The 25,486-nt window shown below is 41.4% G+C and overlaps 1 protein-coding gene across 1 annotated transcript in view; it reads left to right on the plus strand.

Moving 5' to 3' along the window:
• Positions 1–25,486, plus strand: part of DNAH11 (dynein axonemal heavy chain 11) — a 318,343-nt gene that overhangs the window by 150,103 nt on the left and 142,754 nt on the right. Inside the window, 11 exon segments of the mRNA XM_049093700.1 lie at positions 133–264; positions 5,422–5,595; positions 8,362–8,566; positions 11,084–11,249; positions 11,913–12,015; positions 13,347–13,586; positions 15,532–15,693; positions 15,964–16,157; positions 19,619–19,781; positions 20,924–21,047; positions 21,476–21,618. Of these exon segments, the coding sequence (XP_048949657.1) occupies positions 133–264; positions 5,422–5,595; positions 8,362–8,566; positions 11,084–11,249; positions 11,913–12,015; positions 13,347–13,586; positions 15,532–15,693; positions 15,964–16,157; positions 19,619–19,781; positions 20,924–21,047; positions 21,476–21,618 (1,806 nt within the window).

Here is a 25,486-nt window from a genome sequence, read left to right on the forward strand (position 1 = left end):
TAGCAAATAACAGATTGGGGGAAATTCTATAATCTCTAAAGGACCAAATAGATTTGTTAAGTATGTCCTATGACCTTATGGTTCTATTAAGGAATTGTTGCACAAAATGAATGGCTATTTCTTTTTCTTTAGACCATTTGTGCCCTTCTGGAATGTTTGTTGACTCCTGACAACGTGCCCTCTGACAGCCCAAAAGAGGTTTATGAAGTCTACTTTGTCTTTGCTTGTATCTGGGCATTCGGAGGCACTCTGCTGCAAGATCAGGTATGTTTAGAAATAGTTGACAGAAATAATTTATAGAACCAGTTTTACTTGGGGGGGGGTAGGTCTTTATATGTGATCCCCATGTTTTGTTTTACTTAATATAATCATAAATCTCTGCTGTTTGCCCTGTTCTCCAGTAAGCCAATGTGTTTAGGCAAGCTCATCCAGGCTGGGAGCTCTCACTTTGGCTGACACTGCCAAACCCATAACCGTGCCCCAGATCTCCCTTCTGAGCTCAGGGTTCGCTGTTTGCACCTGCCTCTGGAGCGGTGCCAGCTGCATGCTCTTCCAGACATCAGCCACTGTTCACTGTCCCAGAGACTGAGCTCTTCATGTGCTCCAGCCCCGAATGTGCTCTTCCTCTTGACCCTCTCCTATCCTCAGAGATACTCATATTTCTTCCAGTTGCTCAAGTTAAAAACCCAGGAGACACCAGTGGTCATCAGATCCTTTCATTCACACAACAGCTGTCAAGTCTGTCCCCACCTGCCCATCCCTCTAGCCTTAACTCAGGAATGTATCATCTTTAGATTGTCCTGGGCTGCCACGGTGTCTTAGCTCGAGCCGCCGTAACAAAATACCATACATTGGGTGGCTTAACTGGCAGAAAGAAGTTTGCTTTCAGTTCTGGAGGCCAGAGCTCACAGTCAGGGTACCAGCATGGTCAAGTTCTACCAAGGACCCTCGTGCTGGCTTTCACACAGGTGCTTTTTTTGCTGGGTCCTCACAAGGCAGAGAAAGAACAGTAAAAATCTTTCTGATGTCTTCATTATAAAGACATCACGAAGGCCCAGACCTTATGACCTCATCTAAACCTAGTTACTTCTCAAGGCCCCATCTTCAAATACCATCACATTGGGGGTTAGAGCTTCAACATATGAATATCGATATGAAAATGAGTATATTCAATATACAGCACATGAGAATCTTGAAATTGATGCCCTTGTCACTAGTCTCTTACATGATCCCCGGAGTAATTGTTTGTGGACCAGACAACAGGGTCTTGGCTTCAGCCTAACATGAGGCTACCATGCCTGCACAGCCTTCCTAGTATTGCTCATCCATGGCTGCTGATTGCTTTTAGGCAAACACTTGAGATGAGCTTGCTCAAGTGCGTGCATACATGTGCACACTCACATGTGTACTCACACCTTAGACTTCCTGAAGTGCAAAGTGGGACTTTTTCAACATTAGAAGATGGCACATCTGACCTCCACCATGCTCCTCTGTATGTAGATTTTTGTCGTATAATGTTTCCAATAATTGTTCAGAGTATCTTCATAGTGTAAATAAAGCTCAGCGGGGCAAAGGAACTTGATCGAGGTTACACTGATGGGAAATGACAGCACCAGGATTCACACCTGTGTATCTCTAAAGACCACACCTTCTAAAGGACCTCAGGATCTCCCACAGTCCTAACTGATCCTACTAGTACCCCTGATTCTTTGCCTTAAAAATAAATGGGATGCATCTTCCCGATTTGGCCAAGTGTTTTTGGATGTAAATACGGAATTTAAATTGGAAGGCATCACAGCCCCAGAGGGCCCATATTTCCATTGGTTTACTTGTCGTAGGTCCTCAAATACATAGTTGCTAAAACCTGTGGGCCAGTCTGCTTCTTGTCACTAGGTTACCATCAATCATCTCTCTAAATAGGCATGAGATTCACTTGGCCTGCTAGATCTGATTTTGATCCTTCTCAGAAGCCACATTTCCTTCTATAATCTCCAAGTGTGTTGCTTTGTCGAGAGTTGGTGTTGGGGGGTGACTTGATGTGGTTTTTCTCTGGCACAATTTACAGCATGCATGGACTTCTCCATGGAGGCCAAGGGCAGACTCTCACCTCTCCTTTTCTGACCCCCCCCCATGTTTTGTTTTGTTTTTGTTTTATTTTTCTTGTGTTCTCCAAGAGGTTTTTCCTTTGTGAGGATGTAAACCAGGTAAAATTGTGTGCGTAGGATATGGACAGCTGAGATCCCTCCATTCCTGACCACCTCCTTCTCAGTTGATTGCCTTCTCATCTTGCCAGTTTTCAAGCACGGCTGCCTTCCAGGCCGTCCATCAGGCCAGGCACCGGACCACCATAGTGGTCACCTAGCTCCTCCAGACACTCTCTCCCTAAATAAGAATCTTCATCCTCATCCTTCTCTCTCTCTCTTTTTTTTAAGATTTTATTTATTCATGAGAGAGAGAGAGAGAGAGAGGCAGAGACACAGGCAGAGGGAGCAGCAGGCTCCATGCAGGTAGCCTGATGTGGGACTCGATCCCAGGACTCCAGGATCACACCCTGGGCCAAAGGCAGACTCTTAACCGCTGAGCCACCCAGGCATCCTAATCTTCATCCTTCTCCTCCTCCTCATCACCATCACCTTCACATTTTCAAAAAGGGCTCTAACCGTGAAGCATTCAAAACAGAGACTATAAAGTTGGAAACACAAATGAAAAAAAAAAAACAGAAGAAATATTCTTAAGAGACGTTTATTACTTGAATAAATCTGAGTGCCTGCTGGGTGTCAGAGAATGTGCTTAGGCCTCTTAGTAGGCTATTTTATTGAATTTTCAAACATAAATAAATAAATAAAACTTCTCTGTATAAGTACAACTATCCTTCTCCCCTTTTACAAAAAAAAAGGAGCCAGAACTTACATAGCCTGCTTGAGGATGCCCAGATGCCCAGGTAACATCGAAGCCATGTTCAGACTGGAGTTCACTGACTCAGGACCTGTGTTCTTAAGCCAGGCCATTGTAGGCAGCTTCCAAAATAGGTCTTGGACCAACTTTCCCTGAGCTCCCATAAACTGCTATTATCACCTCTCTATTGGCTTCTAAGGTAACAACCTCACTGGTCTGCTTCTGTACCTCCCCCATAATCCATTACTCTCTCAGCAGCCAGAATGATTTTTTTAAAATGTAAGTTGAATTATATGATACACTTGAGAGTTTAAAACACTTTAATGGATTTGTTTTGCTTTTAGGATAAAGTGAAAAATTTAATACTATTTACAAGGCCTCTGGATCTGGTCCTGCCTGTCTTGCCCTGTTTCTTCTGCTACTCCCTCCCCCCACCTGCCACCCCCTACACCAGCTGCAGTGCCAGCTTCTAGAATACAAGGTCTTTCATACCACAGGATCTTTGCCTGTGATGACCTCTTGCTGCTTCTTGAAATGGTCTCTTCCCTAATCTGTGCCTGTTCTCAAAGGTGGTTCACCTAAACATACAATTAAAATAGATTCATCCCTTGTTGGTGAGGATGCAAAGAAAAGGGTTAACCTACCGAGGCACCCAGGTACCTCCATAAGACTCTTAGAACAAACTGAGGATTGATGGAGGGAAGTGGATAGGGGAATGGGTCAAATGGGTACTGGGTATTAAGGAGGGCACTTGTTGTGATGAGCACTGGGTGCCCTATATAAGTGGTGAATCACTGAATTCTACTCCTGAAACCAACATGGCTCTCATGACTCTAATAGATTCACCTCGGTTACTCTCACTTAGAGCAAACTCTACTTTCACAACACCTGTTCATTTCTGTATTTATTGGCTTAGCCCCTGCTTCCACCATGCATCCTCATGTCTCTGCTTCTATCTCCTGATGAATTCAATAAGGGCAGAAATTCTGTTGGTTTTCTTCCCCACTATAGAACAATTGCATTGTAGTTGAGCGAACTAATGAATCAAAGATTTGTCACTAAAATGATCTTGTTGATGCAGCTGTTAGCAAATTTTGATGTGAAGTAGAAATCCTATGTATTTTGCCTACAGAGAATGGTGCTAGGTGTTTTATTTTCCACACTAATTTAAGACCAACTTTTGTAGGGTGATTAAATAAACCATGCCACCAACTTGAAAATAACTCACATGAGCCTAGAATCCCTAATCCACGAGTGTGGTAAGTAGGAGTGTGCGCTCAGTGTATTTGGAGGCTGGGGGCAAGCTCTGCCTGCTAAGACTCCCTCACCCTTCTCTGCCCTCAGTACACACTCGTGTTCTGCAGCCATCCTGTCTTTACTCATGTGTGCAATCAGCCCAGTGCAAGAAGTGGGCTGTTGTCCAAGGACACAGGATACCAAAGAGAAAGTAATTTTAAGAATGTCACCGGAGAAAAATGGGGGTTAAGGACTTAGAAAGTATGAGACTACTGAATGCAGTGGCCACTCACACACTGTTTTTCGAGTTCACCCAAACTCACTCTGATAGATTATCTTGCCGATATAGAAATCACTGCGGGTTATTCTGTGGATGTAGGGCCAGGTCTTGATAGAGATACAGAAGGGTTTTATAAGCTGCTGATAGGCATTGCCATACCCCCTTCTTTGCTTTCCAAACCCTGATCTAGTAACAAAGGGCTTGAACCTATCATCATACAAAAAGAAGCACTTTCTAGCAAGGAGAACCTTCCTGGTCCCTACCACCGTCAGGCCTTTCTGTAGGGCAGCAGCTTGTCTCTCTAGAGTTTTTAGCCAGACTACATGCCTTTCCTCATCCCTCATGGTAGGGGTTTCCAAATTGAGAATTTCAAAGGTAAACATTTCAACTAAGGACTTGAAGAAATGAAATAGGGTTACCAAATGTTTACTTTTCTAAATAAGGACATTCATAAAAAAATGACCAAAACAAGTACCTAGATTTTATAAAGGAAAAGCTCTTTCAACACCAGAAGGTCCAAGAAGGCTATAAACTCAGAGAGAGGACAGTGTTTAAATCAAATAATGTTACCAGTTTTTTTTAAAGTATTCCTTTGTTCTTATCTTTATTATCAATTGATGTGAATATTGGTCAAAATCGACACCAGTCTTTGAGAAATACTGTCTTACTGTACGTAACATGGTAATTTGCATGAGAGCTCATTGTTAAATTGAATAACCCAGGGGTAATCTAAGGTTCACCTAACCTTACTTTGCTTTTAAGTTAATAATTATTCCAGAAAATTTGTACCTGATGGATATATGGCAATTAGAGCTTTCTGCCACTCTGATATTATCACTCATTATAAGTTACTTCTAGTTATTTATTTTTCTTGGGTCAGTTACTCAATCCCATTTGTAATTATAACTGTGTACATTGCAAATACTGTGTTGAACAGGATGTGAAGGGGCTTAATATGTGTTCAAAATTACCTCTCAGTCTACAATAAGGATTTCTCTTGTTCTCCTCAGCTTTCTGGCTCTCAAGCTGAATTCAGTCGGTGGTGGCATAAAGAGATGAAAGCAGTGAAATTTCCGTCCCAGGGGACAATCTTTGATTATTATTTGGACCATAAAACTAAGAAATTCTTGCCTTGGGCTGATAAAGTCCCCAAATTTGCTATGGATCCAGAGGTACCTCTGCAGGTAGGTGGGTGGAACATAGTGATTTTCAAGCCACACTGTGCTAATTTGAGCCTTTTTGTTTCATTTTTTTTTTTCTTTTTCTTTCATTTTGGAGCAGACTTTCTTTGCCTGCCTGACAGAAAAATTATTGTTGATATGATCCCATATTTCCTGGGAGAGAAGAATCTTAGTTACAAGAACAACTAGTGAGACAGCACTTACGTTGATGCATTTTTTTTATTTCAACTTAAGTCTATGATAACCGCTTTCTTTTTATCTTCCTAGAAATTTTGTGAGAAGTCCTATTTCTGTTAGTTCCAGTGATTCTTACATCTGTCCTTATTGTGAATTTATTAGACAGCACTTTCCACATAGAATGTCTTTCCTTTAACCCTCAAGGCATAAAATGGATGTTTTTAAACTTCCCAACTCATAGGTTTTGAATTCTCCAGGCAGCTGACAAATCTAAATGAATCTTTTTTTTTAAATTATTTATCTTCCTAGATTGTTGCTCTACATTTCTCTGCTGTTGAGTTGTTCTTCAATCTTCTTTTGCTCCAATCTCTTTTCCTTTTCATTAGACATCTTAAAATCATGTCATTCTGATTCACTTTGGAGCTTACCATTTCCTACTGTGCTGTGTGAGTAGAATATAGGGGGTTTCTATGGTATTAACTTGGCAGCTAGTGTGAAATCCCCCATGTATTCATTGCCTGGAGCTGCTGGAGCTAAGCACTGCAAGGTAGGTGGCTTCAACAACAGACATTTATTGTCTCCTGCCTCTGGAAGCTCCACATTGAAAGACAAAGCATCAGCGGGAGTGGTTCCTTCTGAGGCTGTCAGACAGTCCTTTCCAGGCATCTGTCTGCAGTTCAATGGTGATCTTGGTGTTCCTTGGTTGGTGGCAACATGGCTCCAGTCCTCATGTGGCATTTTCCCCATGTGTGTCTCTGTATGTAAATTCCTCTTTATATAAAGACACCAGTCATTGCATTAGGGGCCGCGTCTTCTTGTGTTAGTAGTGTGCTAACACAATACCACACAGTGGGTGGCTTAAACATCAGAAATGAATTTCGTCCTGGAGGCAAGAGATCCATGATTGAGGTGTTGGGAGGTTTGGTTTGGTTTGGTTTAGTCTCTCCTGAGACCTCTCTGTTTGGCTTGCAGATGGCCACCTTCTTGCTGTGTCCTGACATGGCCTCTGTGTGTGTGCTTCCCTTCAGGGTTTTAACTTTATAAGGCATAACCTTTAATAACCTTTTTATATATGGAAGATGGGCACAGCAAGAGATTATATAATGTGTATCCAAGCCACGTCCTGACATCTTCTGTGTGGTAGGTGAGACAAGGTTCAGGCTCTGGACAGGCTTGGGTTTTAATCCAAGCATCACTATTTACTACTTACTACTTTGCTATGACCTTGGCCAAGTTATCAGTGTTCTCTAAGCTTTAGTTTCATTGTCTCTGAACTGAAAATCATGACAAAACTCTCCTATAGATTGGTTGTATCATACGACCTAGCATATGAAGTGCTTAACATAGTACCTGTCACATACTCAGCTCTCAGTAAGTGTGGATTATTGGTATTGATGTCTAGAGAAAAGAGCTAAAGGCCAAATTAAAAAGCACATGATGACAATGAACAGCAAAAGAGGGGGAAAAATATTATAAAATGTAACTCTGATGAAAAACAATCCTCTGGGACTGTTTGATGTAGCATAGAACAGCCTGTGCTCTCAGTGGCCCTGAGAGTATTGCTGAATTAAAATAAAATTCTAGTGTAAATATTCATAATCATAAAAATGATCCTGAATGACCTATAAAAGACCCAGTTGTGTTCAGTATATGGTAACCAAACAGAGAAGGAATATATTGTAACATTTAGGTGTGTTTTGTTTTGTTTCATTTTTGTGGTTTTTTGCTTTGTTAGTTTGTTTTAAAGAACACTCTAAATCCCCTTTACCCCCTTTCGAATTTGGCCACCAAAAGTGCAAGAAATGTCAACTCTCTTTTAATCACAGTGCAGGATTCTATTTCTTGCATGTCTACACCAGCTACCTCTTTCCGTGATATTATATATTAGTCTATGTTCTCTGAATCTGGCGTTTATTTCCATTCATTTTATTGTACTCCCCTAAGCCACCTTAGATTTGCTGTGAAATAATAAGCTATATATAAATAGCTAATTTTCAAAACAGAAGCATTGTTGTAAAGTTTTTTTTTTAATAAAACAGTGTATAATATGTTTGACATGTACTTTGGACTTAGGAATATTTCACATAAAATCACTGTTTCCCACCAGTGGGTCACTCACTGTGCTGAGTTCCTTTAGTGTAAACTCTCCCCTCACCATTTTGCCACTTAATCTTACCCAGCCAAGGCATTGCTGCCGACTTTGTTTATGCGTGGCTTGACTTTTCAAATGCTTTGTCACCTCCTGAAGAGTGGTGGTTGGTCTCTTAAACGCTTATTGTATTCCCTTGTATGCCTAACACGAGGCTGGACAGAGTGCAGGTGCTCTGTGATAGGGGGCTCTGGCTCACACTTAACTTGGAAGAGATAAATCAGTTGCTTATGCTGCTGGACTTTGATGGCATTCGGCAGCTGCTCTCAAGCTATGGTGTCTGAACTCTGACAGTGCAAAACTGAAGATCAGGTAAGGTCTCTCCTCCCGAGTGTTAACTTGAGTTAAGAATTCTTTGGGTCTCATTCTCAAGTTACTGTGTTGGTTCAGATACGAAATTTTGGAATGCCTCTCTTTCTGACTTTTGTCTCATTGTGTTCCAGAGAGTTGTGGTTCACACAACAGAGACAACTCGTCTCAGATATTTCGTAGAGCTGCTGCTTGAGAAAGGACAACCCCTCATGCTAGTAGGAAATGCTGGGGTGGGAAAGACAGCCTTCGTAGGTGACACGCTGGCAAGTCTCTCTGAGGATTACATAGTGACCCGTGTACCTTTCAACTACTATACAACGTCTGCAGCTCTGCAAAGTAAGTGTTCCTACTGCTTGTATTTTAGAAACGAGGGATCAGAAACTGTCATGGCTGAGGCATGTAGGCCAAGGGGGAAGACTACTTTCTCTAGGCTTTAGACCTTTCTCTTAGGCCTCAGATGAATTTTTACTTATCACCAATCTGGGCAAAATATACTTGGTTTCAGTATTGTGATATTGGCTTTTTATATCACTAATAGCTTTATTTGGGTTATTACCCTGTAGAACAGCAAGACTTGACCTCAGTAGTGTTCATTGCTTTGCCTCTACACAGTTTGGTCACCTTTAATCAATTTTATGGAACCCTAGTGACATAAGGGTGTACACAGGCAAGAGTGCCCTGGTTACCTTTTCAAGGAAGGGATTGATTTAGGAGAACTTCATTAAAACTGTATTGATGAAATGACAGGCCACAAGCTGTTAATTAAATCTTAGAAAAATTGTCAGAATAACTTTACCTTTTGAGTTGATGTATCCATGTAAACAAAATTTGGGGCAGATTTGAGTTAGGAAGGGCAAGCTAAGTAGGTATGGGAAGTAAGGAGGTAGTGTAGAAAGAGCTGATACTGGTAGATCTGTCACTATCCAGGAGAGTGTCAGGGTTGTATTGGGGATGGTGACAGTGAAAAATCTCTATTTTCTAGTAGTTGATTAAACTTGTTGGGTTGCCCTGATTTTGGTTTCTGTGATTGTCTGAATTCATCTTACTAGTTCTGAAGGGGTCTAGGTGCTGTGTAAGATTTAGACATTGCCTATTAGTACAACAAATAGAAAGACCAGTGTACTTTAAAGAACGTTTGGGTTTCCAATCTTCAAGGTGGGGTGGTATGCAGGCAAAGATGGGATCTGAGATAGAAAAATCAGTATAAGCAAACGTAGGAAAGAGAAGATTATATAGAACACATTCAATTAATTGAAACTCTCAGTTGACTGAAGCACAGGGATGGAGTAGAAGACAGGGAAAAGACTGTAGTGGTGGGCTGGAGTCATATTGTGGATAGAATGCCCAACCGTCTGGTTTGCCATAGAGTGAGGAGATTTTAGTGTTAAAATCAGGATAATTCGGTGCGCCTGGGTGGCTCAGCGGCTTATGCATCTGACTCTTGAATTTGGCTCAGGTCATAATCTTACGGTCATGAGATCAAGCCACTAGTTGGGCTCTGTGCTCGAAGTGGAGCCTGTTTCTAATTCTCTCTGCCCTCTCCCCTCTGCCTTTCCCATACCCTTCCCACCCCCTTCCCATCCCAGCTCATACGTGTGCTCTCTCTTTATCTCTCTCAGAAAACAGGAACACAAACAAACCAGAATAGTCCCAGGCAACGTGGAATGGTTGGTCACTGTAACTGTAGAAAGAGCTAAGATGCAAGCTGAAGAGAATGTATTTCAGGTATTAGGAAATGGCGAGCCATTTATGGGGAGGTAGGAACTAAAAAGATGCAGGTTGTCCTTTGGAGGAGACCAGTCTCCCTGGGTATTGTACCAGCTGAATGTAATGTTGCTCTGGACTAAAATTGTAGAAGGAATAGTGAAAGGGAAGAGGCACGAGGTATTGTTTACAAGTTGTGGTCAGGCAGATTTGGGATGAGGAGAGAAAGATGATACTACAGCTTGGCACCTAGCTGACTAACAGAGTGTTAACCCACCTCCTTCCTTTTCGCCTTCTGTGCTCTTGTCTGTGGGATTGGCTTGCTTGGTGTTGGCCAAACCTCCAGGCACCCATGGCTGATAGGAAGCACACGTTTGGAAATGCCAAGTCCACTTCTTGGAAGAGGGCTTTGTTAATCTATTCATAATATACATCTTTGTTCTTTCATTCATTTAACAAATACTTGTTGTGGTTGTCAACAGGATATAGTCATGAACATGATGTAGTTCCTTGTCCTCAAGCTATTCATCATTGATTTGGAGAGTCAGCAACTATTAGATACTACATCTTACACACTCTGTTTAGGATTTTCTACCCCCGTGATTTTCTCTCAAGTCCAAACAAAGTCATTTAGGCACAGGAAGAAATGTAAGTTAATGTGTGCACAGGATAGAGTCTACATACAGTATTCCCTTATACTTGTGCCCCTGGATGACCCAGAAAGAGAGGTATGGGGGACTCTCTTGAGTTGTCCCTAGATGCTCTTGCAAGCGTGATAGAGGGCTAAGGGAGTAGGCCATGTCTGGACCGGCAGTGGGCCTCATGTTGGACTGGGTTCAGGGACGAACGTTTACAGGCTAGCAATGGCGTTGCCTCAGATTGCTGGCTGCGTGATAGCCTGCTTCAGGTACTGACGCTGTGGGAAAGGTGGTGAGGTGAGCTCTGCCGGTAGAAGGGAGGTTGGCAGGAAAGCATGACACAGAGGAGGTGAACAGAAGGTCATCCTCAATATTAACCAGCAGAGATATGACACTTGAAGACTTAGGAGTGCATGAAATGGACAGAAGATGAGGAAAAATGAGGGAAAGAAAGATTAAGGATGGAACTGATTTTATCCGATCAGTGGGCAAAAATGTGCATTTGTTTCAGGAATACTTGAGAAACCTCTAGAGAAAAAAGCTGGTCGTATCTATAGTCCAGAAGGAAATAAAAAGTTAGTTTATTTCATCGACGACATGAATATGCCTGAAGTGGACTTATATGGCACAGTGCAGCCCCACACTCTGATTCGTCAGCACATTGATTATGGACACTGGTAAGTGATTCTCTGTGTTCTCTTCTCTCCTGAAATCGAATTCTTGTTATGAAGGGTGAACACTGAAGGATGAAATTACCCCAACTTCTTCCTCTTCTGAGGAGCATGTTTTGTGATGACTTTTGGGTTTCATTTTACATCCCCTTTTCGTCATCCAAAATTCAGAATCATAATTCCCTCTGTATCTTTGGCAGAATTGGATTGAAAAGTGTCTTAGAAACATTACTGTCTAGTTGAAGCATTAAAATCTCAGACACTAACTCACACTAAATTGCTTAGACTCTCCACCTTATTCTGTGGGATGTAACTGGTAGCGGCTGGGGATTGCAGTGTGCCCATCTCTGCCGTTAACTAGAAGGAGAGCCCCCAGCTTAGCTTTGGATATTTCCAACCGGAAATAGAGGCATATGGGAATCAGGAAGCAGTAGCAGTAGGTGTTGGTTCAGCTCCTTATGTTGAGTCTGGCATCCGAGGAGCTATGGAGCCTTCCATTGTCTAAGCTTTAATTTTTGTGTCCCTGAGATGAGACCCAAAAACACCCAGTAGCACAGAACCATTATGAAGATCAGAGGAGACAATTGGTGATGAAGTCCTTTGGAAACTGGGGGATTCTGTTGTGTTGTCATCTTCAGGTTTTGAAGTTAAGGTTCTGTTTTCTTTCAGGTATGACAGACAGAAGGCGATGCTTAAAGAAATTCGCAACTGTCAATACGTCGCCTGCATGAATCTGATGGTGGGCAGTTTCACGATCAATCCTAGACTACAGGTAGGATGTGGATTACTGTCATCTCCCAAATAGGCCCTAATTAAAACCTCAGACATTGTAGAGTATGATTCTTGATGCTTTTGAGTACAAACTAGAACTCCTCCTGGACATTGAGTTAAGCCTTTTTTTTTTTAATGGATTATTTTTTAAGAGCCAGTACAGGTTTACGGATCATTCTAGCAGTTTTAGTTGAAAGGACTGCGTAGAGTTCCCATATACCCTCTCACACTCCTACTTTATTTTACCCTATTACAAACATCATGCGTCTGTGTCCTACGTTTATTACAATTGATGAACCAATATGAATCCATTATGATTAACCAAAGTCCAAAGTTCACAGAGTTCATTCTTTGTGTTGTGCGTTCTGGGGGTTTTGGCATGTGAATAATGCCAGGTGTCCACCATGAAAATACCATACAGCATAGTTTCACTGCTAAAAATCCTCTATACTCCACCTAATCATCCATCCTTCCTCACCTCACCCCGAATCCCTGTCAGTCAAGTTATCCTATTATTGTCTCTATAGTTTCGCCTTTTCCAGAATGTCACACAGTTGAAATCCCATAGTATGTAGCCTTTTCAGATTGACTTCGTTCACTTAGCTTAAATATACATTTAAGGTTTCTCCATGTCTTTTCATGGCTTGATATTGATATCTCCTTTTTTTTTTTTTTTTTTTTTTACTACTATGTAGTATTCATTGTATTGGTATACCAGTTTGTTTATCCATTCATCTATGAAGGATGCTCTGGTTGTTTCCACATTTTGGAATGATGAATAAAACTCATATAAATATTTACGTGTGTGTTTTATGTGTGCATAACTTTTAATAACAATAACCTCCACCAACTATAACATGCATAGCACAACACTATAGAAGAGTAAGTGTTGCTTACTCCCTTATCTGGAATCACTGGGGGCTCGGTTGGGTGACTCTCATGATCTTAGATGAGCTCATTCATATGCCTGGGAGTTGACTATCAGTGAATTTATGATGACTTGATTAAAGTGATAGGGACAGTGTGGCTCTGCTTCATGTGTCTCATCCGTTAGTAGGTTTGTACAATTCATGGTAAAGGTAGAGCCTTCAGAGAGCAAGTGGAAAAACACAAGCTTCTGACAGTGACTGGCACAGAATCATTTCTGCCTTACTCTGTTGGCGTAATCAAGTCACATAGCCAGGCCCAGAACCAGAGAGGAAGGTACCACAGTTATATGACAGTGGGCATGGAATATAGGAAGGGATTTAAAAATGGCCTTTTTTTTTCAATCTAATAGGTACCATTATAATCCTTTTTATATGTAACTCTTACATTTGTTTTGTTTTTCAGAGACATTTCACTGTGTTTGCATTCAACTTTCCATCCTTGGATGCACTGCAAACCATCTATAGCCAAATTCTTAACTTCCATTTTCAGCAGCAAGCATTTGGTCCGTCAGTTCTCAAGAGTGGCCCCTCTCTGATACAGGCAACAATCACTTTCCATCAGATGATGACACATAACTTTTTACCCACAGCTGTGAAATTCCACTACCTCTTTAATCTGAGAGACCTGTCAAACATCTTCCAGGTACCTTGATGGCTCTGGATTGTGCATCTTGGGTAGAGGAATGATTATGGTAACATTAATGGTATTCAATTATGGAACTTAGTTCAAGATGATACTGTGTACTTTTGTATGTGTTCTTTGATTATATACCATAAACTTCTCTGTGAAGGATGTATGGCAGCTTTATTCCCATTTTATCAATGGGACTAGTGTTTTCACTTGGGTTGTGCAGAGACTTAGCTACAGAAGCAAGGGTGGAAATCTGACTCCCTGTCCATGTAGTCCATATAAATATTTGAGTGCCTCCTTTTGTGCCAAGTAAGGGAGATCATTTGTTATTTTTTCATGTTAATGCAATAATGATTTTTAAATAAGTCAAGAGAAACTTCAATTTCTTATGGCACCAGATTATTTTGATTTGACCTTGACACTTATTTTGCTTACCTGCCAAAAGGACGCTGTTTATGTATTTGGTTTAGAAAGGAAATTCCAAAGAGGAAATTGAAACCTGGAGTTAAAATCAACTGATGTGATCCATCTTCTACAGTAGAAGCAGCTGAAGAGAGTTATTTATGGCCTAAAGTCCTTTTGTGAGAGAGGTAGTGAAAAATTTCAGGCTTCTTTATATTTGATGATTTTTTTTTGTTTTTTTATATTTTTATAATCCTCTTTTCTAAATGACTGCAAATGCCTTAAAACTATAGCGCCGCATCAGACACCAGATTCTTGAGAACACAGACCCCTCGTTGTCATTGCTGTATTTCTAGCACCTGCTGGAAAGACTGTGCTCAATACATTGTTGTTTAAAAGCTGGTTCTTGGGGCAGCCCTGGTGGCGCAGCGGTTTGGCACCTGCCTTCAGCCCAGGGTGTGATCCTGGAGACCCAGGATCGAGTCCCGCGTAGGGCTCCCTGCGGGGAGCCTGCTTCTCCCTCTGCCTGTGTCTCTGCCTCTCTCTCTCTCTCTGTGTGTGTGTCTCTCATGAAAAAATAAACAAAGTATTTTAAAAAAATAAAAGCTGATTCTTCTTAAAGACTTTATTTATTTGTTTGTTTGTTTGTTTGTTTTATTAGAGAGCAAGCAGGGGGAGAGGCAGAGGGAGAGAGAGAATCTCAAGTAGACTCCATGCTGAGTATGGATGCTGATCCTAGTCTCAATCTCATGACCCTGAGATCATGACCTGAGCCAAAATCAAGAGTCAGATGCCTAACCAACTAAGCCACCTGGGTGCTGCAAAGCTGATTTTTAATCTTAGGGAAAGAAGGGAAGGAAAGCCATAGATGACGTGGATGAGAGGCTTGCTCATCGCTTGTATCTAGTCTGTCAGTTACACCTCGTGCCACCAAACAGTTGTTGAGGCTGTAACTACTTGCCTCCAGCTCTGCTGTGTTCTCTTCTAAATCCAGAGCCAGCTGACTCTCTCCCAAAGGAGTGGGTGTAGATGAATCCAAGATACCGAAGGGCTGTGTGAAAAAAGGGTGGGAGCCAAAATGTTTTGAGGCCAGTTGCGGATCTACCCACAAAGTGTGATTTCAAGCAATTTACTTTCGGTCTTATATTCTCCACCTGCTACATGGAAGGGGTTAGATTAACTGCTAGCAAAGGATTTTGGAATAAAAACAATTCAAGATTCTGGAATATTCACGTTAGCTACTGGTACTTTGGGAAATGTCATCTGTTGGGAGACTTAATAGGCACAAGTCATCGGATGAGCTATTTACTCCCTGGGCTGGCTTGTGACATCCCTACATTCTTACCTGCATTCCAAAACTGGGTATAATAATAGTCAACTTTTAAGATGTTACTTACCAGACATTAAAACTACTACTCTAATAATCCAATTATGGTAATTCTTTTAACTTAATACATTGCTAAATTTAGTATACAGTTAAAATGTTAAAGGAAAATGCTGTTGGGGAATGTCCTCACTTTCTGAGTTTTTAATTGTTCCCGTTTTTGCCTTGTAGGGGATTTTATTTGCTTCTCCTGAATGTTTAAAATGCCCGAATGATTTAATCCGCCTGTGGCTTCATGAATCTTCTCGTGTTTATGGAGACAAACTGGTAGACCCAAAGGATTGTGATTTGTTTCAGAAAAAAATGCTGGAAACCGCTTGTAAATGTTTTGAAGTGAGTGTGTTGGATGTCAGAGGTCACTGTTTGCTCTGGTGCGAACTGGTATTGGGGCAGAGTCTTCTAAGGATGTGAATGAATTGTGCAAATGCTTACCTTGCTGGAACAGCTGTGATTCAAGAATATACTTGGTCTGGGCTCGGGGACATTCTGCCCACCGACTCCCACATTGACCTGCAAGTTCTTCCTTCGATGGGTCACTGTGCTTCTAGATGAATCATTCCGGATGGCTGTCGTGACCATATTTCTCTCTTCCTCCTCCTGCAGGGTGTAGATAGTCACATGCTGCTTCAACAGCCCCTCATCTATTGCCACTTTGCTCACGGTGGCCAAGACCCATGTTACCTGCCGGTGAAGGACTGGGAGGTGCTGAAGAAAGTTCTTATGGAAGCCTTAGACAACTACAATGAACTGAATGCTGCCATGCACCTGGTTTTATTTGAAGACGCCATGCAGCATGTGTGAGTTGATGAGTCATGATGCTTGTTCACAAAGTGAAAATGGCTAGGTCTCCACAATCATTGTTCTTCTGTAGATCATTCTAAGTACTCTGAGCTGGCAGTTCCCATCTCTTGTTTGCCATGCAGCGTAATGGTACGACTGTCTAAGCTAGGTCCTAATCTTAGTAACGTCTTAGGCCAGTAGCCTACTTTCTGAAGTATCATCAGACCCATTATTTCATTTTATTTCACTATAGCCCTGACAGGTAAGAATATTCAGAAAGAGGAAAGCATGTGATACATACAAAGCCAAAAAACTCCTAACTGGCAGAAACAAGATGAACTGAAACTGCTGGTCATTGATGAAGCATGTTAATTGAAATTGTGCCTACTGAGTGCTAAACAGGAATAATGCCAGCCTATTCACTATTCTGGGACAAATTAGAGAAGGAAGGGGGCATGTTTTCTTGGCAGGTAATTAAAGAGATGTCGCTGTCCAGAAGTAGAGCATGGCCGACAAGGCTCTGTCTCACCCCCTAGACTGGGTGCCTTGTGCAGTGCACGAAACATGCAACCATCCATAGATCCCTTGCTGTCAGACATTGTTTTAGGCACTGGGAATACAGCAGCAGACAAGATAGTCTAGTCTGTACTCTAGCTGAGCTTACATTTTAGTGATGCTGATGGACATTTATAAGGACATAAAAAAATAAGCAAGATGTCAGAAAGTGATGTCTTGCTGAGAAATAGATCAATTCTGAGAAATATGTGTATTCCCATAAAGGGTCTGGATAGCTCTGTGAGGAAGTGTGACATTTAAGGTGAGAACAAATGGTAAGCAAGAGCATGGAAAGATCTGAAGGAAGAATACTCTAGGCAAGGTCAAATTTCATGTGGCCCCAAGGCTGAATGTTCAGAAACAGAAGAGAGATCATCATGACTACAGAATGGAGGGCAAGTATTTGACAAGCATGGAGATGCCAAAATGGGTATTTCCTTGTAACAAGAGGAAGGAGTTTCTATTTTATTCTAAGTACAATGAGAAGCTTTTCAACAGGTTTTAGCCTGAGAGTGACTCCATTTGTGGAATAGTCTAAGCAGCTGGCTGTTGCTATGGCTGTGTGGACAGTGGGGTGGGTCTGCATGTCCAATGCTACTGCCCTCGTCCCTGTGATTTGTCACTGACTGTATTAGTTTGCTAGCATTGCTGTACCAGAAAACACATGTGGCTGGTTTAGAAAAACAGGTATTTATTGTCTCACAGTGGAGGCAAGAAGTCTGAAGTCGAGGTGACAGAGAGCCATGCTCCCTCTGTAGGTGCTAGGCAGGATCTGTTCCAGAATTCCCTCCAAGCTTCTGGTTGCTCCTTGGCTGGTGGTGGCTTAACTTCAGTCCTCACATGGCATTCTCCCTCTGTGTGTGCGTGTGTCCAAATTTCTCCTTTTCATAAGGACACCAGTTGTACTCGATGAGGGAAACACCTTACTCCAGAATGATACTATCTTGCCTTACCTAGTTACTTCCTCAGTGACCCTATTTCCAGATAAACTTATATTCTGAGGTACTGGGGGTTAGGACTTTAATATGTGAATTTTGGGGGATGTCATTCAATAAGTAACACTGGCCTTTCCACCGAGTGATACTTGGGCAAAGATTAAAATAATGAAATCATGCTTAAAAATAAGTCAAAAAGGAAGGAGGGATGAGAAGAGGTAAATTCCAAGAGACACACTAAAGAGGTGGAGAGTTCAATTTTCACAAGTAGCTAAGAAAAACTCAGGAGACCTCCCATCATGACTTACTACCAGTGTGGGAAGTATTGATTGTTTCATTGATCCCTCCGGAGCTACAATCCTCCAGTTATTACAAAGGTTCTAAGTTAGAATCCATGACTGTAGTGCTAATTGAAGTATTGGTAACACTGTTCCTGCTTGGGTTTGGACACACTGACTATGAAGGTATGTCATGGGGCAGGTGAAAGAGGCCCCACTATGACCACTGAGGGAGAGAATTTTCTCCTGTAATCCTTCCTCTTGGGGATCTCAGTGACCTTAAAGACTAAAGCTGTTTCTTTGATCAGGGAGTCAAAGCTAGCAGCTGATTTACTCAGGGTTAGAGATAATTTTGGAATGTGTCCTTGAGGACTTGTAGAAAGGACCTTGGCTCCTTCAAGAATCCAGTGAGGTACAAACCTCAAAACATACATTAAAATGAGAGGAAAACTCTGCTTTGTAACTTTGGCTTTCATTTGCTTCTGAGTAATTTTATGGCTTTTCTGAGGTGGTTCTGTGTGTGATGTAAATGTACAGTAAATCTGATGGAAAGACTGAGCCTGGAAAAATAACCTGTCTTTTTAGTTATTGAAGGTTTTCAGCTGAGATGTGCTTGTCCTACTATAAGTACCTGAACCTTGTTTTTTCATGATGTGTTGTAAAAAAACAAACAAAAAAACAAAAAAACCTATCTAGATGGATCATTCAAGGCCAGAAGTTTACATTCATTTCAGAAAAGCAACTAGAGAAAGGTGTCTAATTTTTTGCATTTAGGTATCTGTATACTTCTATTTCGATTTTTTTGTTTTCTCAATATTTACAACGTAATTATGACCTATTTATTCAATCGAGATGATGTTTAGGCCAACCTTCTCCTAACTGTAAAATGTAGCAGTATCATTAGTGCAATCATTTAGAATCTCCTTAATAAAATAGAACAAGGGATTAGTTGGCCTTGCTAGAAATTTAACTCAGTGATTCTGAAAGGTTTCAGTACATTTTTGAGAGTGCTTGAGGACAGACAAAGCTTTAGTGCAAAGGAAGACTCCTAGAGACAAGTATTGAATCTGCATGAAGTAAATCACATGTGAGATGTTTGTTGGCCTAAACAAATCCATTCTTGCCTAAGTAATTCTACCGCAGAAGTTTCTGGCATGAAGACATTCTCTTTTTTGTTTGTTTGTTTTTTAAAGATTTTATTTATTTACTCATGAGAGACAGAGAGAGAGAGAGAGAGAGAGAGAGAGAGGCAGAGACAGAGGCAGAGGCAGAGGGAGAAGCAGACTCCATGGAGGGAGCCCGACGTGGGACTCGATCCCAGGTATCCAAGACCATGCCCTGGACCGAAGGTGGCACCAAACCACTGAGCCACCCGGGCTGCCCATGAAGACATTCTCTGATGTTGCTGCACATAGGTGCCAGTGTAAAGTTGGGGTCATTCTTGCTAATCAAAAAACTTGAAGCCTCAAGAAAAGGCCTTTGTATATGGACAGTAAGAAAGCAATGAGAGCTCTAGATGTGATCCCCATAGGGACAGTTTGTTGGGCATCAGTGTGTGGGGCATCTTTGTTTGATGGAGAAACAGATGAAGGAACACTGGAAGTGTAAAATAAAAATTCAGATTTAATGTCTAGGTGTTTTTCTAAAAAATGAAACAGACACAGTCCCTCAGCTCTTCAGACTTCAGACAGGTGTGCTGTCTCTGAGCAGGTGTCGCATCAGCCGAATCCTTCGGACCCCCCAGGGTCATGCACTCTTGATTGGAGTGGGCGGCAGTGGCAAGCAGAGCTTGTCCCGGCTGGCAGCTTACATTTGCAGCCTTGAAGTCTTCCAAATCACTCTGACTGAAGGCTTTGGAATCCAAGAATTCCGGGTGAGTAGGAGCGGTAGGCAGCCCTTCTTCCCTCCTGCCTGGCCGGTAAGGCCTGACCTGGTAGTGTGCGCATGTCAGCTCTGACTCCCAGATTTGGCCAAAGCCTCCACAACCAAGAGGGGGGGAAGCTTTTGTGGGATTTAGTTACATTTACCTGTTTCTCCTTCATGGTAAATTTAGTAGGGGGCACCTGGGTGGTGCAGTCACTTGGGCGTCTGACTCTTGATTTCAGCTCAGATTGTGATCTCAAGGTCACGAGTTAGAGCCCCAAGTCAGGCTCTGTGCTCAGCATGGAGTCTGCTTGGGTTTCTCTCTCTGTGTCCCTCTGCCCCACCTCCCTGTGTGTGTGTGTACTCTCCATTTCTCAAATAAATCAATCAACCTTTTAAATCTTAAAAAAAAAAAAAATCATTTAAATACTAGCTTAAAACAGAGTTTTTCCTTTGTATTGATCACACCTGCTGTTCAACACCGCTGGTTTTCCTATATGTTGGAGGGGGCGAAAAAAAAATACTGCCTTTACAAGTCCAAATAGATTTCTTCCACTTTGGATGAATCAGGAAAATAAAATGTGATGGGAAAACATTCAAGAAACTCTCATGTGCTTTTAAAAGTTGGCTTTTTAATCACAAGAGTACTTACAAAATAATATTCAAATATGCCATAATATTTGTGGCAAGTGAAATGTGGGTGAAACGTGGCCATTTTCAAACAAAAAAAGAAATCTCATGCCCTGAATATCACTAAACAGAGCTCAATAAATAACCAAACAAAAACTGTTTTCAATGAAAGAGTTGTTGAAATGAGCAGGGTCTTCCTTTTACTGCGTTGTTTGGCAAAAGCATCACCAAATTCATTATCAGTCTATTAGGAGGGAGTTGTCCATCAGCTGCCGGTCCTCTTCCTGATGCTTCATTAAGCCACGAACATGACGCTCATCATTATATGCCAGAAAAGGAGGTGATGTCATGCTGTTTGCCCCTCTGTGGGATTGCTGAGAGGAAAGAATGTGCAAATGGGGACAGTACAACATGCCGCTCTCACATTATACTTACTCACTTCTTCCCAGCCCTCACACACGTACTCCCAACGTCCCGTCAGCATTTCAACAACGCATGAATGATGGCCTCCTTTCCTTACAGGTAGATCTTGCCAATTTGTATATCAGAACTGGAGCCAAGAACATGCCCACCGTGTTCCTACTGACAGATGCCCAGGTTCTAGATGAGAGCTTTCTCGTGCTGATTAATGACTTACTGGCATCAGGTGATTAAACCAACACATTCCTTGAAAGATCTTCCCCAATGACAAATTATCTGTAGTTGCAGTGAACTTTAAAGAGAGATAATTTGTCTTTGAGATGTTTTCTGGGGCAGTCTTTGGGGAGAAACCTATAAACCTAACTAATTTGAGTGTATTGCTTTGGCTTACGGATGTGAGGTGCCTTGGAGGAGCCTTCAATGAAGTAAATGTTATTCCTACATATATGAGCTTAATGGGTGTGTCCATCAGGGCTTGTCCTCCATGCATTGTGTGTCTTGAAAATGGAAAAAAAAAAAGGCATTTCTGATTTCAAACTCTTTATCTCTTAAACTGAACTTTGTATTATAAAGCATTCCAGGTGTTAAAAAATCATATCTAGAATGCAAATTGTGACTGTCTTTCAGTAATTCTATTCATTCCTTTGAGGGCAGGAGAAATCCCGGATCTCTTCAGTGATGAAGATGTAGACAGCATAATTTCCGGAATTCGTAATGAAGTTCGTGGCCTAGGCATGGTGGACTCTAGAGAAAATTGTTGGAAATTCTTTCTGGCCAGGGTGCAGCTACAGCTCAAAGTAAGAAACACTTGTTTACTTGCATAATATTTAAAACCTGCTATTAGAACGGTCACATGGTTCTGTTTCAGGATTCTTACTCTGAGTCTGAATTTCAGCCATTCATTTTGAAAGAATAGTTGCATTTTCACATGCCCCACATCAGAAGTAAACCTTCTTAAGGTTTACCATGATGCAGAGCATCTACAAAGCATTGTGTTGAGCACACAGTGTGGGTGCTCGACTAAACTGGACATGTTCTCTGTCTTTGAGGAGCTGATACTGGTCCAGGTGACAAGGGCCCTCACAAATCATTATAATACAGGACTGATGTAAGTAGTACCATGGGTCACAGATGAGTGCAGCATCCTTCACTTTAGCGGGCTCTTTTGGAGGAAGTGATGTGCCTGCCACATGCCAGGCTTGAGTTGGAATCCATGGAGAAGCCCTGGGTAGAGAGGAACCTTTGGGAATAAAAAATAGCATCTATGTAAGAGTAAGACTGCACTGAACATTACACTTTTGGAGAAACCCAAGATTGCTCTGAATATCTGCAACACGGGGTTCTTTTTGGGAAAAGGAAGTGGATCAGGCTGGGAAGTAAATTAGGATGGAATAAGGGGCTATAAATCATGAAGGGAACAGTGGGAGAGGTTTGAATTAAGGAACTGAATTATGTCAGAACCTCAAGGCAAACAATTGAGGTTTATTAACCAGATGTACTGAGCCTCAACCTGAGGATTTTCCCTACAGACTACTCTGTGCTTCAGTGTAACTCCTAGGGATGTAATGTAACCGAATATTAGCAGCAGTAAAGATCGAGTAACATAAGAAATGCCTCCACACTCATGGCAGGAAGCCAGTTTAAGGCGAACCACGCTTCCTGGTATAGAAATGGTTAGTAATCTAGAAAAATTTCCACTTCGCTGTTCTTTCTAGTATTCTAGATGCATCGAGCTAGTAAGAAGGTCCAGGCTGCAGCAGAGCCTGGAGCGCAGAGGGAAAGGGGATGAGATAGTGGGTTGGCCGTGACTATACCTCTCCTTGGAGGTGTGAAGTGTTCATAAGCTTCTCTTTTGCCCTACTCTTTGAAATTCCACATTAATCTTACTCAGCATTTCTGGACTGATGTTAGATCAGAATTCACGGGTCAGTTGCCCAAAGAGTTTTGTCCCCATCAAAATGTTACTAAGAATATTTTTGCCAGATCGTAACAAGGCCAGAGATTTCTCCCTATTCTGTGGTGGTACATTTGGATCACATTTTCTTTATGAAATGGAAAAACAAGTACAATAATAGAATATGAGATTGTAATGTTATAAATCCCTATCAAAGTCTGTTCCTCGGAGCAACAGAATCAGCAACTTTTTGAAAATGCAGGTTCTCCAGTCCCACCCCAGACCTCTTGAAACAAAAACCCTACGAGAGTTACACAATGTATGTTTTCATAAACCCTCCAGGTAATGCTGAAGCACCCTGAAATTTTGAGAACCATCATTTAAAATAACGCAAGGCTGCCTGGGTGGCTTAGTCACTTAAGCATCAACTCTTGATTTCACCTCAGTTCACGATCTCAAGGTCGTGAGATTGAGCCCCATGTTGGGCTCCATGCTGGGCATGGAACCCACTTAAGATTCTCTCTCTTCCTCTGCCCCTCCCCACCCGCTCACTTTCGTGCTCTCTCTCTGTTTGGGGGGGGAGGGCAGAGAATAAAAGCTAAACCAAGCATCTTATACAGATGTCTTTCATACAAAACTTTGCTTCCATGGGACAAGTTCCTAGAAGGGGTATTGCTAGGTTAAATAGTTGCAGCTTACATTGGTTTTAAAATACACCTGCCAGTCTTTGACATGCTTCCTACTCACAGGTAAGATCTTTGTCCTCTCTTATTAAATCAGGGTGGGCTTGCAAGAGTGGGACAGGAGACATGATGCTGAGAAACTTCCAGAGCTCGGCTACTGAGGGCCCACTCTTCCACTGACTCAGACATGGTTTTGTTTATAAGAGTTCTATGTATACTATGCAATTCATCTTACCTATGTGTTGCATATATTTTTCCTCTTATCATTTGTCTTTTAAATGTATATATGGTACATATTTGTTTATAATTTTGAGAAGTTTTGGGCAGCCCAGGTTGCTCAGCAGTTTAGCGCTGCCTTCAGCCCAGGGTGTGATCCTGGAGACCCCGGATTGAGTCCCACGTCGGGCTCCCTGCATGGAGCCTGCTTCTCCCTCTGCCTGTGTCTCTGCCTCTCTCCCTCTCTCTCTCTCTCTCTCTCTCTGTGTCTCTCATGAATAAATAAATAAAATCTTAAAAAAAATAATTTTAAGAAGTTTTTATTAGATGAATCCGTGTTTTCCTTTATGATTTTGGTACTGCTTATGAATTTAGCAAAGTTTTTCTCTCCAAGGTTATAAAACTCTTCACTAGAAGCATTTAGAACTCAACTGGGCAGCAAATAGAATATCCAAAAACTTAGAGACCCATGCTTTCTCATCTTTCCCTTCTGCCAGCACTCTTCCTGATGCTTCCTGCCTCGTGAGCACCACACGAGTACAGTGGGGTCTGTATTCCCGGCAGGAGGAAGGAAGGGACAGGCAACCTTGGGGCTCTCTGGATAGGTGACCCTAAGCTGATGTCTTAGTGGCCATGTGTGTCATCAGCTGTATCGGGTCTGTATTCCCGGCAGGAAGAAGGAAGGGACAGGCAACCTTGGGGCTCTCTGGATAGCTGACCCTAAGCTGATGTCTTAGTGGCCATGTGTGTCATCGGCTACCTTTGCCTACCAGGGAGGAAGTGAATTTTCTATCTTGTCACGTGGACTTTATGAATAAAATTGGAAATGGATTTTAGAATAGCAGCAGAATACATCATCCTAGTACCTTTATATAAGTGTTATGTTTAAAACTTTACATCTGAAATACATTTATTATTATATATGGTAAAGAGTGAGCTGAGAGGTTTCAAGTTATTTTTTTCCAAAACAGTATCTTTTCTTCTTAACACCATGTATTCCTTCCTTACTGAATTAGAGTAATACCTTTATATATGTCATATTGGGTCTATTTCTAGATCCTTTATTTTTTTTCTCTGTACTACTGATCCCATCCTTATATTTTATAAATTATTAAGGTTTTATTACACATTTTATATCATATTATCTCACTGTTCTTTTCTACTTTTTCTTTGTTCTCACGTCTGTACATCTGGAAAAACATCAGAATCATTTTGTCAAATTCTAAATACATTCCATTTTAATTTTGATTGAAATTGTGCTGACTGCTTATTTTACATTTGAGAGAATTTAATCTTACATAAAGTTTTTTTTATAGAAGAAATATTTCTTTCAGAAGATTTTCTGATTGTGTATTATTTGTATATAGGAGAGCTATTGATTTTTAATTTTATAACCCACTATGTTTATAACCAGCCTCTCTGGTAGTTTCTGTCGGTTGATATCGCATAGCCTGCAAGTAATATTTTGTCTTTTTTAATATTCTGTTTATCTGCTTTCCTCCCTCATTGCATTGGTAAATCTACTGAACATTAAATAATTATGATGGTCATGGAAATTTTGTCTTGATTTTTACATTAACAAGGATGTTTCTAATGTTTCACTATTATATCTTACGTTGGTTTTTGATTCAGAATATGTATCTTGTCAAGGAAGTATCTATTAAATTCCTTTTCAACATCTGTTGAGATAATTGTATGGTTTTACTCCTTGAACTTACTAATATTCATGCAGTACAGATGGATATACAGAAGTTTTACATTTTTATACTGTTTTAAATCTGTCAGTCTTGGGGCACCTGGGTAGTTCAGTCAGTTAAGCATCTGACTTGGTTTTAGCTCAGGTCATGATCTCAGGGTCCTGGGATGGAGCTC

Source organism: Canis lupus, chromosome 14 (genome assembly GCF_003254725.2).
Source record: "Canis lupus dingo isolate Sandy chromosome 14, ASM325472v2, whole genome shotgun sequence".
Taxonomy (NCBI): Eukaryota; Metazoa; Chordata; class Mammalia; order Carnivora; family Canidae; genus Canis; species Canis lupus.